Below are 19110 nucleotides of genomic sequence, written 5' to 3'. Positions count from 1 at the left end.
TACTGAGACAAGCTGAAGTGCTTTTCCCTTTGTTGAAAGCCTGGCAGTATCTCCCAAGGATATGAAATATTAAATTTATATTTGCTCTAACTAAATTCTGTGACATATCCTTGTGTCCAAATATCTGCAGATTGTGACCCTATTGTGTCTGGCGGATATGGACCCCTTACCTGTCCGCTTTCTCTTCCCTCCTTTGTCTGTATTTCTATTCTAAAATGGGAGGGGGAGGTTCTACTCCATTAAAAACCATGATGGAACACTTTAGTGAAGTGTTTGATAAGCATAAATGCACAAAAGCAGGAATGATTCAGCGATGTGCATATAAGTGGCCAAGTTTAGGAGAATCCGTGAACTGGCCTTCGATAGGGACTTTTGATTTTCAGATAGCCACAAAAGTTCAGAATATAGTAATTGTAGAAGGAAATCCAGGATGTCCAGAAGATATACCATATATCGATGCCTGGATTACAGTTATTCTTGATCCACCGTCATGGGCTAAAAAGTTAGTGGAGGGAGCCGCCCTAACAATGATGGTGCAGATACAAAAACCGAAAGACCGGAAATCCTCAAACCGGAAGAGAAAGGAAGAGACGGCCATCTTAGTTATGAAAGAAAATCCCGCTGAGGCGGCGGCCATCTTTGTAGCAAAAGGAAGCAAGGGAAATCAAGTAAAAGTTTGGTTGGGTTTTTTATTTTGATAGGAGCTTAGGTATACAGATCCGAAAGGAGAAATAGATTGAAACAACAAAATAAAACAGGGAAATCCCTCACATATAATTGCAGGTCTTGGCTAATGCATATGAATGAGTGCCCAAGGTTGGGCACAGTAGGGAATTAATTGCTCTCTGGTATAACAAAGTCCATTCTTTTATTTGGAAGACTTTCAGACTCCCACTGTTATTTACAGTATTTACAGGATTTGGTAGTATGAACTCCATGGAGCATATGAGTATAGGAAGGAAATAAAATAAATTCTAATTAAGTACAAAGTTGTCTGTTTCAGGTTTCTCTTTTTTAGGATTTGAGTTAGGAGTTCATAGTACAGAAAAAAAAAGGGAGGTTTTAGATTTGTACATAGAAGTAGCTCTTATTACAGGGGACAGCGCCTCCTAGAGGTGGAAGGCTATAGACAGGAAAGTAGCTTTATAATTGCTTTTTGCTAAAGTAAGGTATAACAGAATGCTGAATTTTAAGGAAACTGTAATGTCACTTTTAGATTTAATTTTAATCAGTATATTAACTGTCATATGTTAGATTTCTTTCCAGTGTACGAAGGAACAAAGCACATCTGTCTCTGTCCCATGGGAGATGATGGTTACAGTTTTTTCCAGTGTGATTTTTTCCAGTTTGCTTCCTTTTCATTTTTTCAATAGATCTATTTTAATTTTTATCCTGATTTTGTTTTCTTTTGTGGATCGATCCAATTCTTTTAAATCTTTTTAAAGTATTTTTTATTTTTAATTTTTGAGCTCAAAAGTTTGTCAATTGTCTGTTATGTGTTAAATGTGTGATACTGGGAATGAAGAATGAATGAATGCATGCATTATGTAGTCAGTTCTGTGAAATATATGTTTTTATGTATTGTCTGAATATTTAAGTTGTTGACACAATGTGGAATTTCCTTATTGATTAATTTGATCAATTTGATTCCTTCTGCATTTATGTAGGTTTTAATACATTCCATATGTATCCCACATAGTAAGGAGCTACAAGATTCTGCTCTGCCATCAGTATTGAATCCTACTAAAAGAACTATACATACACTGACTGCAGAAATTATCCTTTGCCACAAACAACATATATTAAATGGACTGAAATGCTTACAATTTATACCTGATCTTTGCTTTTTTCTTTGTTATGTGGGAGTGACTTTATGCAGAATATAGGTTCTTTTGTTCTCTGCCAGTACTTAGGTGTTCAAGTCTAGTCTTAGAATTTCTAATACTTATATGTGTTTCTATGCTGAATCAGCTAAATGAATATGTACTATGTTTTTTTCTTTATCTTTACCTATGAAGGCTGCTTTGATCACGTAGAAGGTGGTATGTCTCAGTGTGATTCAAATATGATAATTCATGGTTCAAGAGGGATATATATATATATATATATATATATATATATATATATATATATATATATATATATTTCTCTTCCACACCAACATATGTTAAATACATACTGGTCTATTTGCTATAAGCTATTTCTATTCTTTTGTTCTGCAGCTTGCACTTATGGTAACCGCTTTGCTGATCTTTAATATCTCAAAATCCTATTTCTTTTTACTCTGATTTCTTTTTGAATATCTCTTTTCTATAACACTATTAGATTTTACCTAAAGTCTGTTTACTCCCTCTCACAAATATTTCTTGGTAGTGTGGCCTTTGATGCTTATTATGAGATTGTTCTCCTTGAAACAAATACACTCCTTATACATGATGAGCACTGTCATAGGGATCTGCAACTATTCTATTATTATATCTTTTTACATACTAACTGCTTATTGTTCTTTTCTCCTTATCTTGGCCCCAGCACTATAAACACTGCCTATGAGTTAAAACATTTTTCTCATCCTGCTAGTCTGTTTTCTTCTTTGTCCACTATAATGGACTCTGCCTTTCATTACTTTCTCTGTACTCTCTAAGAATGATTTCTTCCTTCTGTCAGTGTTAGTTTTTTACATTGTTCTTCTGATACATATGTAATGTAAACTGAAGCTTGAGACTAATGTTATGATAATTTAGTTGTATTTGTAGTTCAACTACAGAGCTGACTGACTTTTATTGTAACTTCAGCCTTAATGCTGCCTTTTGCTATCAGAAGACTGTTTGACTCTGTAAGTATCACGTACCTAATTTAGGGATCTAGAGGGACACATGCTTGACACACACCCAACACAAACCAAAGGTTAGTGGCTAGAACACACACCTATAGGCCTTGCCCTAGACTGTCTGCTGTCATCGGTGCTGCTGCTTTGGTGTGCCATTATTGACATTTGACGTGGCACAAGAGGGAAATGATGTATGAAGGCTTTGGTTCAGGACTTTGGTTCACTCAGCTTATCCCAGAAGCCTTTGCTCTTCTGATTTAACTGAACCTGCTGGCATGCAATGAACCTAAGCTGACCTGTGTGTGAATGGCTACTGAGAGCCATCTGGAATGAATTCAGACCTAACCAGATATGATGAAAGGTCATGAGGTTATCGATGGCAGATGGCTGAGCCACATTCCAAGCTTTGTTCTCACAGATTCCTATCCGACTGAAAGAGGCCAGGTAAACTGAAGATCCCCTGAGGTCAAGACTGATCAAAGGCCTGGAACCAATGACAGAACACAGACCTACTACAATGATTGATATATTGACAGGACGAACTAACAGAAGATTGACAGTACTCAATAGACACGTGGGCCCTTCTAAGGCCTAATTGGATCTTAAGGTGGGAGGTGGTATCAGGGAAGCATAGATACAGTTTGCCTGATTGGATAGGACACAAGTGGTACCTGATACTTTATACAGTCTCTGGATGGTTTTGATCTATAAGAACTTAGCCCTGACTAACAAATGCTGAGACAAGCTGAAGTGCTTTTCCCTTTGTTGAAAGCCTGGCAGTATCTCCCAAGGATATGAAATATTAAATTTATATTTGCTCTAACTAAATTCTGTGTCATATCCTTGTGTCCAAATATCTGCAGATAAGCGCCGTTGTACAAAGTCAGGTAATATATGTACAATGGCAACAAAAGTGCCATGAAGAGCCCAAACATCTCAATGGGGCAAAACAGTATCAGCAATGGCAGAAGTGCTCCAAGGCACCATCAGAGGAGCAAAACAGCAGCAAGACTGTCCAGATCATCCCAAGGGTGCAAAATGGGGCAAAGGGTGGTGCCGACACCAGTGACTTGAATCTCCCAAGGCTGTATTAGAGGAACATAATGGCACCTAATGTGGCATGAATAGTTCAAAGCAACATGAAGGAAAAAGAAGGCATCTAAACTGGCAGAAAACCCCCAAGGCAGTGAGAGAGAATGAAAGCAACTGAAGAAGCCTGAAGACCCCAAAACATGCAAAGAAGCCACACAGAGTGATAAAAAAAAAACCCCCAAGAATTGAAATAAGCAAAGGTCACCAAACAAATTGATAGAAAGTCCTAGGCATTGAAAAAAACAGATAAAATCCCTGGACTATGCCTGTTGTCATTTGCAAAGGAGCTGGCTGATCAGGCTAATGAATGCAAAACAGCTAATGCATAGGTAATCCAATACAAATAAAACAATGCTGCTTGGCAAAATTCTTGCCAACCATGTTATTTTAACATTTTTTAAGGAACTGATCCTGGGGTCATTTGGACACTATCGCACATACTGATTTCCCTGGGATGCTACTTTAAAAAGGACCCTGGTGGTTATGAGGCAGCCTAGGGCACCCCTAGGCTCTGGGCTAGTCAATGTAATATTTGAAAATGATGCTGACCAGAACTTTGCTTTTATCATGTGATTTCCATACCTAGGGGGTACCCGGGCTACCACTAGAACACAAGAGTAAAGGTAAGAGGGGTTGGGGGGGGGGCAGAGGAGTCTCACTAGACTCCAGGGAGTTATTTTGACTTAAGGGGTTTTGGAGCTCATAGATATGGGGGAGAGCCAAAGGGGTAGTATGCTATAAGAGGGGGAAAACCCAAGAGAGCTTTAAACAGGGAAAAGGGTTTTTCTTAAAGTGGAGGGGTTTAGCAGGGGACAGGATGTCATACTTTTTAAAATTTATTTAGGGCTACCTCAGCAGGAGGCAGGGGGTGGGCAGGGGGCCTGGCCAGACCCCCAGAGGGGTATTTTATACTATATTGGGGGAGGGGCATTTTGGTCTGCTGCTGGCCCTTTAAAACCATGGCAGACCCAAGCAAAGGAGGCCACTATTGTGTGATATGTCCCTTAGCTCTGTAATATTTTTTCTCACAGAATTCATCCATGAGAAAACATGTCTTAGACATACCACAGGGAGAAACCAAATTTCATAGGAAATCCTTCCACATTATGTAATCCCTCTTGTGATAAAATAATATGGCGTAGTAAATAGATCCCTGAGTCTTCTATTTTAGTAGCTCCATTTTCATGTATAAAACTAGGTTTTATAAATGCAATAAGCTTTGAAAATAATAACAATAATAATAATATTTATCATTCCATTAATGTATTTATTGCATTTCATTTGAATCCCAATGCAATTTGCATTCGTTCCTATATGATCACCATTACTTGTAGTCTGAAGTTAAATTTCAAGACAACTATTGAAAGACAAAAGATGTCAATTACATTTCATGCCCAAGAGGAAAAGAAAGTGTCAGTGATTAGAACAGAATGTGATGGGGAGACTCACTAGGACAAAGGACCCACAAAGAGAATCTGTGGCAGTTTGGGATTAGAATTGAGGCACAGGGAAATATATTGTGACTCTTCTGAGATCACACACACACACTGAGGCAGATCTGGGATTATAACGCGAATGATCTCTTAGTTTCTGGTTCACTTCTTTAACAACAGAGCTCAAATCATATTATTTTATATTATTTTAAGACACGTCTTTAAATATTTGCAAATTAATTAATTAAATACTTTCTATTTATTGAAAAATGCTGTGATCACAGATGTGATAATAATCATATCAGTGCTCAATGCATCAGTTCACCTATGGTTGAGGAGAATGGGATCCTTCCTAAAATGTTCAAAATGATCAGAAGGAACTAAAAGCTTTCTTTTCTTTCTTTCTGTAACTCCTCCTTCTCACCCTCCTCACTCTAGGAAGATGAAGAGGACATCCTGATAACCAGGATATTGTCTCTGGTGTCCCTTCAAACAAGCTCTTTCCTATCTACTAGGTTCTATAGATCCTCTGCTATAATGGTGTTGACCTGTATTCTGCCCAAACTCAAGCCAACATGGCTAATCTATGACATTTAGGCCTCAAAAGAAACCATCACTGACCCTGAATCAAAAGATTTACTTGCTAATTAGAGATGTGATTCGGTAAAAATTTTGTGTCAGGCTTCGTTTTGGGGGGTGTGTGTCCCCCCCCCCCATGGGAATTTCATTTTTCCTGTGGTTCTTTCTTTTTTTTTTCAGGGGCCCCAATTTTCGGGTTAGTGCGCATTATCGGGAGTTAGTGCACGCTAACTCCCATTAGTGCACGCTAACTCCCAATAATGCACACTAACCTGGCAGATTTAGTGCGCATTAATTGGAGTTAGCACGCACACTAACTCAACAATTAATTTTTTCCAAAATTTTAGAAAAAATTCAATCATTTTTCGATTCTCCCGGACGATTCCGAATTAGGCAATTTCATTGACATTGCATAATTCAGGAAAAACAATTGCACATCCCTATTGCTAATGCTTACAAAATATATAGGAAAACCTTTAAGACAGTAAACAATTCTAAAGAAAGAGGAAGTAAAATTGATGCATCACAGAAAGCATATAAGGTGATCAGAGCTGTCCCTTGTTAAAGAATTGTTTATCCTGATGTTTGGAGCAAATTGATTCCTTAGGTCCTTCCTACATCAATAAGGAATATATATGAAAAATGATTATTCCTAATTGTCTAATTATTGTAATCATTACTTACTGTCATATCATTGCTATTGCTTTCTGATACTGTTTTCTGAATTATAACTAAGCTACATAATAAATAGGGATGTGCATTTGTTTAAAAGGAATGGCTGATCTGTGATAATATGCTGTATTTGTTTGATTTGTTTGCCCCCCAAAATGAATGAGCAAGTCCCACAAATAAAACATATGTGATTTGTTTCAAAGAAAGGGAATGTATTAGAGGGAAGCATTTTTCTAAAGCAACAAATCACTGCTCTTTCTATTCTTCTTATAGTATTCCAAGATTGTCACAGCTTGCATTTGTATCTCTCTCTCATGGAGGATAAATAGTGCTTTGCTGTTGTATGGGAATTCTGTATTTTACTGCAGTCTTCTGTAGGCAACAGTGCTTTTGTTCAACAGTTGAAACATTCCATCTTTTCTAATCTTTTTAACTATTGTCACACTGTGTTAGTTTGCACAGAGTGATATATATATCTCACTGTCACTGCCACTGACCTAGAAGGTTAGTCTTTTTCATCCCCTTTCCCCTTTGGGAAGGTGGGCTTCCGCCTGTCAGTGGCTGTGTTTGTAGTGATTTATTACATTTTAAACCTGTTGCTATGTGAAACATAGCAGTACCAGCACTACTAGCTGTGCTACAGTACCTAGGATAGAGAGGTTGTTTTAACCCTCTGTGTCTGGGTCTGAATGGACTGTGTATAAGAGTCAGTGAATCCACAAAGAGAGCTGTCTGTGCCAGTCACCACCACAGGTATAGCCAGCCACTTTGTGGATTAATTTATTTTGTTACTGCATTTATTACTAGTGCACGGCTATGTTACACACATATTTAGAGCATTATACCATTATTTGCTTTGTGTGTGCGTGTGTGTGTGTGTGTGTGTGTGAGTGTGTGAATGTGTGTGTGTGTGTGTGTGGGTGCACATGCATGCAGTGCACTAGTCAGCAAAGCATAATACTAAAATAGCTCTATTGTAGTTTATTCTCTCTGGGGCTGATGCAATATCCTAATGTTCTCATAGCCACCTCTCATTTATTTATTTATTTTTAATTTTTCTATACCGAAGTTCCTGTAAGAATACAAATCACACCGGTTTACATAATAACAACAAAATTCACTTAGGAGCGTTACATAGAACAAAGAAGGCATAAAAAATATGAAATGAATTATAACTTAACATATCATAAACTGTAACTTGCCCTATCGTATCAATTAACTTCTCGTAAATATATGTCTCGGTGGAAAGCTTTGGAGAGGTGGCTAAGATACATGGTGGGAGTGAATTTCGGTAGAAAGAGAGGAGGAATTAACAGTCTGAGGTTGCAAGAATTAGGAGACTCTCATGGGCATCTGATATAATATTTAAATGAGCTGGTGCAGTAAAAAGGACATGCTATGGACAAATTGAGTATCCCTAGGGCTCAAAAACATTGAGCACCCAAGAAAGGTGGCTGTGCACCCACAACTAGGGATGTGAATCGTTTTTCTGACGATTAAAAATATCGGAAGATATTTTCAAACTCATCAGAATTCAGGGGGCCCTCGAAATCGATAGGAAAACCCCACACAATTTTTCGTTGGATTCTCTTATTGTTTTGGGGGTGTGTGAAGAAAGGGCACTTAAAAATAAACCACAAACCCACCCCGACCCTTTACATTTAATTCTTTTGCATCCCCCACCCTCCCGACCACCCAAAATGGCCCCTGTCACATAGTAGGAGCAATGGATGGCCCTTGTGACAGGGGCAAACAAATCTCCATCCAATGCTCCTACCATGTGACAGGGGCCGGCCAATGGCACGGATACCCTGTCACATGCTAAGGGCAAAGGGCCATCGGCGCCATTTTGATTAGTGGCAGCCGACGGCCTGAGAGCGGGAGATTGCTCCCAGGACCCCCGCTGGACCACCAGGTACTTTAAACATTTTTTTGGGGGGGATGTGAAAGAATTAAATTTAAAGGGTCGGGGTGGTTTTTTTTTTTCGGCATGACACAGCCGATTAAAATGGGTAAGAATCACGGGAACGAAGATTTCCCACGGTTTTTACCTGAACTCGATACCGGAAACGAGTCGGTACTGATTCACATCCCTACCCACAACAGCATTAGATGCCCAGACCAGCACCAGCAGCTGACCTGAATAAATGTTCTACCCCTCCCCCGGGTCTGGCCTAATGGGCCAGACGGTCTGGGTTGGACCTCTGGGTCCTGTACCTGAAATGGCGGATTCTATGGTCCATGTTGAAAAACAGCCCTTGCTAGACCCCGTATCCTTCTTCTGACCAGGAACTCCTGCCGGAGACGCTCTTCTGGCAGTGCTGTTTCTGATTGGTCCTTTCACTGACTATGGAGGAACCACACTTTATATGTTGTAACTATTGAGCGAAGGACATCAGCCAAGAGAATCAACAGGGCTGCAAGTAATTCTGGAATGGAGCATCACCTGAAGAAGCAGCATCCCCTTCAATATGCACCTGGGGATAGTAGTAGCGGTAGTCATTGGGCCCTTTCTGCAAGACAGAGGACACTAATATTTGAAAAGGGGACAAATGTTCCTCAAGCTGCTTTCAAGACTTAAGCTCCTTCTACCAGCCAGGTGGCATTTCAGAAGCAGCAGTCCCCAGCTATATCTAAGAAGTGACAGCCCACAATGGAGGAAATGGAGTGATGTTTTGTGACACTGTCATGGGGAAAGAGGCAGGCTGCATTTCAAGTGGAGACTAGGACTATTGGTGAGATGATCAATTTAGATGAGCAGCCGCTGCAGGTCATGGAGAACGTGGGTCTCAGGTGTTTGCTGCAGCTCTTAGTGCCAAACTTAAAATTGCCCTCCAGGACCATTTTCAGTAGAAAATTCACCCCCCAGTTTGTAGAAGCATTAACGTAGTCATCTGCAGGCACTGTTGGTGAAGGTACAGGGGAGCAGTGTGCATTTCACAAGCATCATCCGGACATCCACAAATGCCTCCCACTCCTTTCTCTCTTTGATGGCACACTGGTGGGACCCGGCCAAGGTTGGGGCAGGCAGCAGCTCCACAGGGGCTGGAGCAATAGGATGCAGGTGGGCTTTACTGCACACTTACCTGGTGGATGTTGCTATACCTCTGCCATTATTTTAGCAGCTATTAGACAAATGCTGGAGGCTGGCAGCTGGATCAGAGAGCCAGAAGTCTTAACGCAGGTTTCTTTGTCACCAACAATATCTCTAACATGGTAAAGGCAGTATCCAACAGGGGATATCAGGGTGTGCGATGCTTTGCTCATACCCTTCACCTAGCAGTGAAAGAGGCCCTGGGACTCGGGTCCATGGACACAGTGCATGTATACCTGCATGGTCTACTAGAGAAGTGTAGAAAAATATCTGGGCACTTCCACTGAAGAGTGAAAGTGGGGCACTTTCTCCATGAAAAGCAGGAGGAATTAGCGATGCCTCACAAGTGTCTCATTATAGATGATCTGTTTTGGGAAATGGAGATAGATTTGCAGCTCCCTTAAGGGCATCGTGATTGGTCAGTGAAGAGAAAGCTTTGAAAATCATGATGTCCTTTAAGGATACCACAGAGGAACTGAATGCCCCAAGTGTCACCTTGGGAGATGTCATCCCTATAGCAAACATCCTGTTAGAAAAGTTGAAGGGCTTTCACCAGGAAGAGGGAGTGAGAGCTGAGGAGCTGTGCTGTTTGATGTCCTTGGAAGAGCAGGAGGCAGAGAGACTGGGACCTCTGACCAGAAACCCACATGCCTGCTCAGTACATTATGTGATCCATGTGTGAAAGGGAGCCTCACACTGCAGGCCAGCAATCGGACACATATGAAGAGCATGCAGACAGAGGGATCTGTCAACAAGAGAGCCAGAGGGTGAGGCAGAGGAGGGATGCAGCACAAGAGGAAACACCATCATTGCTCAGACAACAGTGTAAGTTAGAGCAATATCCTGTTATAGCCACCTAGCACTCTCTTCTGCACAGGAAAATGGAAACAATCCTTACTTCTGTCCCAGGTGAATTCAAAAGCAGCTAAGAATAAAGACACATGTCTGATACCAGTAAAGGAGATGGCAGCTTGAATCTCAGTGATACGCTATCTCGCAAAGACCATCGAAGGACATGGAGATATATGTGCTGCCATATTGGGCCCACAGGTTCAGCATCTGGCCAGACCTAGCAGAGTGGCTCAGTGCTAACTCTCTTGCCCACAAACAAGTGCCCCCAGTGAAAAGGTATTTTCCATGACAGGAGACATCATAAGTCCTCATATCCACTGGCTGACAGCATCGTTTATAGAGAAACTAGTGCTCCTTAACATTAATCTGCCTTTGCTTGGCTTTCCAGGTTTGCCATGTGAGTGGCAAGATGAATGAAAGAAACTTAATGTTCTGTGGTTGGGCTGCTCTGCCTGTCTTCCTGGCATGCCAGCAGCATCTAGTGACTGTGACCGATTGACTGCATTTGAATGCTGTGACTGTTTGCAAAATACCCCCACTGAGGCTTGACTCTACTGACTTCCTCTGTCTGCTTCTCCTCTGCTTGGGTGAAGCAGGCAGAGAAGTCAGTGGTGGTGTTTGCCATTTTCAGTTCATAAACACTGTGGCCTGACATTTAAAATTATGGCAAGCCATTTCCAAACCCTAACCACTGTGGCAACATTTACAGCTGCGGCATGCCATGTTCCATCCATTACCACTGATGCCTAGCACTTACAGCTACGGTATGACATTTTCAAACCATAAACAATGTGACTTGTCACATACGGCTACAAAATGCTATGTTCTAGCCATTACTACTGAGAGGGAGCAATTTTAGATCTAATTCTCAGTGGAGCACAGGACTTGGTGAGAGAGGTACCGGTGGTGGGACTGCTTGGCAATAGTGATCATAATAAAAAAAGCTTTAAAAAAAGTTTAAAAACATGGCTTTTCAAAAAAACATGAATGGGGAACAAGAAGTTTAAAGGAATAAGCGAATGAACATCTACACAAAGCTAAAGTCACCCCATTAGCATAATTGTATATCCATCATTATAGATTAATTTAAGAAACATGCAGTTTAAAGTTCAATTATTGTATGATTTCCTATTAATCATATAAAAGACAAGATCCAGATCTCACATTATATACCTTAGATTATGAAATTGTTACCGTAAATGTTTTGGCACTTTGGTAGTATGAATTTAATCAAATACATATATGCGTGCCGCCCTGTAAACCGTTGTGATGGTGCACTACTAAACGACGGTATAGAAAAGATTTTAAATAAATAAATAAATAAATAATAAATTTGAATTAATGATTGGAAGAGGAACAGTATGCAAATCCATGGCTCTTGTGCTAAACTTTCAAAAGGGAAACTTTGAGAAAATGAGAAAAATTGTTAGAAAAAAGAGCAGCTACAAAAGTAAAAAATGTGCAAGAGGTGTGGTCATTGTTAAAAAATACCATTCTAGAAGCACAGTTCAGATGTATTCCTCACATTAAGAAAGGTGGAAAGAAGGCAAAATGATTACCGGCATAGTTAAAAGGGGAGGTGAAAGAAGCTATTTTAACCAAAAGATCTTTATTCAAAAATTGGAAGAAGGATCCAACAGAAGAAAATAGGATAATGCATAAATGTTGGCAAGTTAAATGTAAGACATTGATAAGACAGGCTAAGAGAGAATTTGAAAAGAAGTTGGCCGTAGAGGCAAAAACTCACAGTAAAAACATTTTTAAATATATCTGAAGCAGAAAGCCTGTGAGGGAGTCAGTTGGACAGATGATCGAGGGGTTAAAGGGGCACTTAGAGAAGATAAGGCCATCGCAGAAAGATTAAATGATTTCTTTGCTTCGGTGTTTACTGAAGAGGATGTTGGGGAGGTACCCGTACTGGAGAAGGTTTTCATGGGTAATGATTCAGATGGACTGAATCAAATCATGGTGAACCTAGAAGATGTGGTAGATCTGATTGACAAACTGAAGAGTAGTAAATCACCTGGACCAGATGGCATACACCCCAGAGTTGTGAAGGAACTAAAAAATAAAATTTCAGACCTATTAGTAAAAATTTGTAACCTATCATTAAAATCATCCATTGTACCTGAAGACTGGAGGATAGCAAATGTAACCCCAATATTTAAAAAGGGCTCCAGGGGCGATCCGGGAAACTACAGACCAGTTAGCCTGACTTCAGTGCCAGGAAAAATAGTGGAAAGTGTTCTAAACATCAAGATCACAGAACATATAGAAAGACAGGGTTTAATGGAACAAAGCATGGCTTTACCCAAGGCAAGTCTTGCCTCACAAATCTGCTTCACTTTTTTAAAGGAGTTAATAAACATAGGGATAAAGGTGAACCAGTAGATGTAGTATACTTGGATTTTCAGAAGGTGTTTGACAAAGTTCCTCATGAGAGGCTTCTAGGAAAAGTAAAAAGTCATGGGATAGGTGGCGATGTCCTTTCGTGGATTGCAAACTGGCTAAAAGACAGGAAACAGAGAGTAGGATTAAATGGACAATTTTCTCAGTGGAAGGGAGTGGGCAGTGGAGTGCCTCAGGGATCTGTATTGGGACCCTTGCTTTTCAATATATTTATAAATGATCTGGAAAGAAATACGACGAGTGAGATAATCAAATTTGCAGATGATACAAAATTGTTCAGAGTAGTTAAATCACAAGCAGATTGTGATAAATTGCAGGAAGACCTGGTGAGACTGGAAAATTGGGCATCAAAATGGCAGATGAAATTTAATGTGGATAAGTGCAAGGTGATGAATATAGGGAAAAATAACCCATGCTATATTTACACAATGTTAGGTTCCATATTAGGTGCTACAAGCCAAGAAAGAGATCTAGGCGTCATAGTGGATAACACATTGAAATTGTCGGTTCAGTGTGCTGCGGCAGTCAAAAAAGCAAACAGAATGTTGGGAATTATTAGAAAGGGAATGGTGAATAAAATGGAAAATGTCATAATGCCTCTGTATCGCTCCATGGTGAGACCGCACCTTGAATACTGTATACAATTCTGGTCGCCGCATCTCCAAAAAGATATAATTGCGATGGAGAAGGTACAGAGAAGGGGATATGATAGAGGTATTTAAAATCATGAGAGGTCTAGAACGGGTAGATGTGAATTGGTTATTTATTCTTTCGGATAGTAGAAAGACTAGGGGGCACTCCATGAAGTTAGCATGTGGCACATTTAAAACTAATCGTTGAAAGTTCTTTTTTACTCAACGCACAATTAAACTCTGGAATTTGTTGCCAGAGGATGTGGTTAGTGCAGTTAGTGTAGCTGTGTTTAAAAAAGGATTGGATAAGTTCTTGGAGGAGAAGTCCATTACCTGCTATTAATTAAGCTGACTTAGAAAATAGCCACTGCCATTAGCAATGGTAACATGGAATAGACTTAGTTTTTGGGTACTTGCCAGGATCCTATGGCCTGGAATGGACACTGTTGGAAACAGGATGCTGGGCTTGATGGACCCTTGGTCTGATCCAGTATGACATGTTCTTATATTCTTATGACATTTCAATTATAGCTGGGGCATGCCATTTTCAAACTGTAACCAGTGTGGCCTGTCTCTTGGGATTCTTTATGCCACCTTTTCTGCTTCATTCCCCCTTCATGGTCCCTTAGGGTGCTGATGCCACTATTGCTGGGCTGGCATCCTCTTTTTAAACCTTGATGATTTCTTCCTCCTCTTGCTGCTTCTTTGCTTTCCTCATGTTGTATCAGAGAACTCCTGCCAGTCCTGTAAACCTGGTCACCCTCTGTGGAGTCTTAGGCTATAACTTACACCACTTCTGATGCTCTTTTGCCACACTCTAAATACCTTGCAGTTCTTTCCCCCTTCTGATGATTTCTTCTCACAAGTTTCATTTGAATTGATTAAAAAATTCAATATTCTGGAGCCCATAATAGACTATAATACTTCCCCCTTTGGTTTTAATGAAGAACGAATGAAACTAATAAACATAATATTTGTTTTCGTAATGAAACAAATATAGGTCCCAATGAACCAAATTAATGCACCGAGACTAATTTTTTTTCCTTCTGCACATAGAAACATAGAAATGACGGCAGAAGAAGACCAAACGGCCCATCCAGTCTGCCCAGCAAGATTTCACACTCTTTTTATCCCTAATTATAAATCAGCTGCTAATCTGGAATCATTTGGTGGTTATTGTCCCTGCAGGGTGAGCGTGGTGTTTTTTGTGGCCTCGATTCAAGATCCCATAAGCTGAGTTAGTATTCAGTGAGTCTCTCACGGGAGTCTCCTACCTGTCAGTGCTCCTACTGGCAGCCAGTGCACTGATAAACTACACTAACCTGCATCATTTACATAGAAGTGGGAAGATTCAGCCACGATAAGCACATTTTGCATTCCATGAGGAAAATAGATAAACATTTATAAGAGAAAGGACAATAATGTGAGATATGTCAGCTGTTCTTGACCTTACGCTCTTCACTATTGGCACTGCTTGATGTTCCTGCCCCATAATTTTGGAATCTACTAACCAAGAGTTAAGAACAGCACAATGTACAAAATATTTGAAAAAGTAAATGAAAACATTATTCTTAGTACAGGCTTTTACTTAATTTGTTATGCTTTCCATTTTAGATGCTATTTTAATCATTAATTCTACTGGTGACTTTTAGTTATTTGATGCTCTTGTAATTTTATTTCATTTTATCTTCTTTTACTTTTAAGTAATTTATTGTGTATGTTTTTATGGGGAGCTACCTCTGTTTTTTGTACATAGGCAGCATATAAATAAAGAATCATAGAGTCATAGAAGATTCTGCACTCAATGAAAGCTTCTGAATAAAACTGTAAATTGTATCTGATGAGAAAATGTAGCTTACAAAAGGTATTAAAGCCATATGTTCCAGGATTTCTGTATTTTCATCTTATCTATCCAGCAGCATTGCATTCTTTTCACCATTAAAGATCAGGCATGGTGGAAGCAGGTATCCTTAAAGCTTTAAGAAGGGGCTATGGAGATAAAACTATTTTATGCCCTTCTAGGATGAAATATTGAAATTTTCTGTAACTGGAACCGTAATGGCACCTTTTTATAACTTTTTACTCACTCTCAATTTTATTTTAACATTAATATTTGTGCCTTATTGTAAACCGTTGTGATGATATATAACTTAATGACAGTATAGAAACATTTTCAAATAAATAACTATTTTTTTAGGCAATTAATGGAAGTTTTCTGCTCAGTGCCCGAGTTATCCTTAAAATTTCAGAGCAATTGATCTGTGGGGAGAATAAACAGTGGGTCTTTCATTCTGCTCCATTCTAAAGGAATTTCTTATTAGGTACAGAAGATATGAACAATTCTGCTCAAGGTTCAACTTGCACTGATGAATGGTCAGAATTTGGGAGTCATGTTGTTGTTATTAGAGATGTGCATTTTGTTCTCAAAATGAAACCATTTTGTTTTCAGAACTGCAAAGTATTTAAAAGGTCACCCATTGGACCTAAGTCCAGGCCTGAGGGCAGTGTCTCACTTAGGGAATACACTGAGGCCTGACGCAGGGGCCACAGCCTACATGCAAGCATAAAGCCAGGGTTTCAGTCTAGGAGACAAGCCTACCTATCAGAATAAAAAGATATCCTTGTACTTGTCCACCAAATCACTAAGATCCTCACTCAGAATCTCATGTCAATTCTGTATCTTTAAGGAAATCAAAATTACTTGCAACAGATCATTCACAGGAGCATTGTCTACACCCTGGAACTCTTCCAGAAGCTCTACAAGAAATACATGATTACTATTACTTTAGAAAGTAAATAAAAACCTTGCTCTTCTATACATTTTTATTTTACTCTTTATTTCTAACATTCAAAAAATAATTACAAACAGAAAATCTTGAAAATAATGAAGTCATTGGAGCATAGACAATTCTCACATACCACATAGTTACTAAAGGAATAAACTTTAGAAACTGCAATCACATTTCTTAACCACAAAAAAAGAGATTGAAAAGACCACTGGAGCGAGTCTCCAATTATAGGAAAATGAAGAAAAAGAGAAATGAAGACTATAAATAGTACTGATTATTGCTTCCCCAACAAGTTTAAGATACAGGAGTAGATGTCAGGTGAGCAACAATCCTACTATCTAATAACATCATTAACTGATTGGGTTAAAAAAAGGAATATCAGTTGCCTTCTAACTTAATAAGTCATCTCAAGGGAGAACAAAGACAAAATTATCCCCAAGAACAAGAACATTTTCTTTCAACTGGAGAAAAGTCTGTTCTGAGCTTTTCTTGACACATCAGGGAATATCCAGATTTTTTGATCCTAGAACAAGACATTCCTGTCACAAAAAATCCCTGATAATCAGATTTTTCTCCGTTTCTAAATAACAGGAAATCAACAGGTTTGCCTGCTCTTGGATCACATCCTGAGATTGTGCTAGGAAGTCATTCAGATTTAAAGGGCCCGAAGAAACATGTGGCAACTGAAAATCATTATTCACCACTGTTTTTCTCCCTACTTAACAAAAACATCTTGGGCCCACAATTGAAAGCTGCCCAGTAGGTATGGAGAAATCCTCCCAGCCCACCTTTCCACCGCATGGTGCCTCTCTTTATACAACCAAGAGGTGTCTTCTGATGATGTCAGAGCTGCAGCCAGAGAGCAGGCTGATGCCATATTCTGGGCCAAGCAGAAAAAGCCAGCAGCTATGGGGAACTCCTTCCAATACCTCCTATCAAATTATTTTTTTTTAATTTATACTTTTATTCATTTTTACATTGCATATTGGAAAATTGACTTTCAAGTATATTTCATACACAAAAATTGTTAACTTATAGATTCCTAAACAAATTTTCCATTTATCAAATGAAAATAAATTGAAAAGAAGCAAGTAAGGAAATTGGGGCTTGTAAACAACGGTTCAAGAAAAAGAAACAATTTCAACATCATCACTATTAGCTCGTGGATGAGTTCTGTGACCTTTATATGTGCATCAGACCCTAATTAGCTTCTATATTAGGGTTGCCATCCAAAAACGTGCATAGATCTAATGGGTCTAGCAAAACAAATTTATTTTCTTTATAACTCAATACACACTTACATGGGTATTTTACTATAAATCTACCTCCCCTGCTCTCAACCTCAGGTTTCATAGAAATACATTTTCTCCTTCTGTCCTGCGTAAGCCTAGAGAGATCTGGATAAATCTCTCTAGGCTTCAATCTATTTCTCATGAAAAATTTAAATACCATATCTCTGTCAGTTATTAAAGTAAACGATAGAAATAAAGTTCTTCTACTTGTTATTACAGAATCTGATGACATCTCAAAAAATTGTGCTAAATCCAAATCTATATTAGGTTGGTTCTTATTCTTCCTATCAGCACTTTCAGGTAGGCAATAAGTTTTATTAACAACAGGCATTAGACTCCTATCAAATTTTAATGACCAACCAAAAACTCTATATAACCCCTGGGCTGAAATCCTCACTGAGGAATCCACAGGCCACCCTCAGTGTCAAGAAATTAAGATATTCAAACTTCACATACACTTGCCAAAGATTTCCTATCGGGGGGGGGGGGATTGACTTCTCTCCAAGGCTTTGAGCATTGTTGACAGAACCATAGAAAGCTTATGGCCAATATGGCCTCAGCATAGGCACTGTCTACCTAGGAGTATTACTGCTCCTTCACACTGTGGCTGAAGAACTATTTTCCTACCACCCATTATAGCTCTTTCTCTTAAGAACTCTGTGCCGGGGAGAGAAGAAGAACTTTTGTGCCAGTTCCAGGTATCCATTCTCCTCTTAGAGCCCTCCTTAAAAAAAAGTGGGGGGAGAAGGCAAATTTGAATAAATCAGCACCAACACTGCAATCCAGCTTATATGAGGCATGCACCGCCACCATCACCCTCCCTCCAAGGAGCAGGACAGAAAAAGAAATGTTCACAGTGAGGAGCAGAGCAGCTGAAGGGCTGCCGAATGCAATGACATATTTTCACTTACCCTTCAGCAATGAGAAGAAGCAAGGTCGTAGGCCACAAGAAGCAATGACTTCCTCCCCCTTCCTTCCCAGTGAGGGGCAGTGTGACTGAAGGAACTTTAGAAATATCAGACTTATGCCCCCCCCCCCCCCCCCCAAGCCTGGCAGCAGGAGCACAGTGGCAGGGTCATAAGAATCATCAATCTCTCTTCCTCCTCTCACCTCCCACACCACAGTGAGGAGCAACATAGCCATTGGCCTCCAGAAGAAGCATCACAAACCGCACACCCACCCATAGTCATGAGCAGAAGCAACTCTGTTTGGAGGCTAGAACAATCTGTTACCCAGGTAGAGAGTCCATCAAGCTAGGTTGAGAGAACATTGTACAAATCTCATCGTTGTGTGAGTTTCCTCACTCTTTCGGACATCAAATCTTCACAAGCGTGCCCTGTTCTGTTCATACATCTCACTCTGCATGTAAAAGTGGCCCCTAATCCCTACACTACTACCTAAACCTCACCTCGAGTTACTAGGTTGGTCTCCTGTAGAGA

The 19110-nt window shown here is 39.7% G+C and overlaps 1 protein-coding gene across 1 annotated transcript in view; it reads left to right on the top strand.

Annotated features, from left to right (window-relative positions):
* Positions 1-251: 251 nt before the first annotated feature.
* LOC115077656 (vomeronasal type-2 receptor 26-like) overlaps positions 252-19110 on the top strand; it is a 150506-nt gene continuing 131647 nt past the window's right edge. The window contains exon 1 of the mRNA XM_029579952.1: positions 252-668. Coding sequence (XP_029435812.1) covers positions 252-668 — 417 coding nt within the window. The remainder of the gene's footprint in view (positions 669-19110) is intronic.

This window comes from Rhinatrema bivittatum, chromosome 16, assembly GCF_901001135.1.
Source record: "Rhinatrema bivittatum chromosome 16, aRhiBiv1.1, whole genome shotgun sequence".
Lineage (NCBI taxonomy): Eukaryota > Metazoa > Chordata > Amphibia > Gymnophiona > Rhinatrematidae > Rhinatrema > Rhinatrema bivittatum.
Note: the sequence above shows the minus strand (reverse complement) of the source record. Positions and strands in the feature narration are given on the sequence as shown.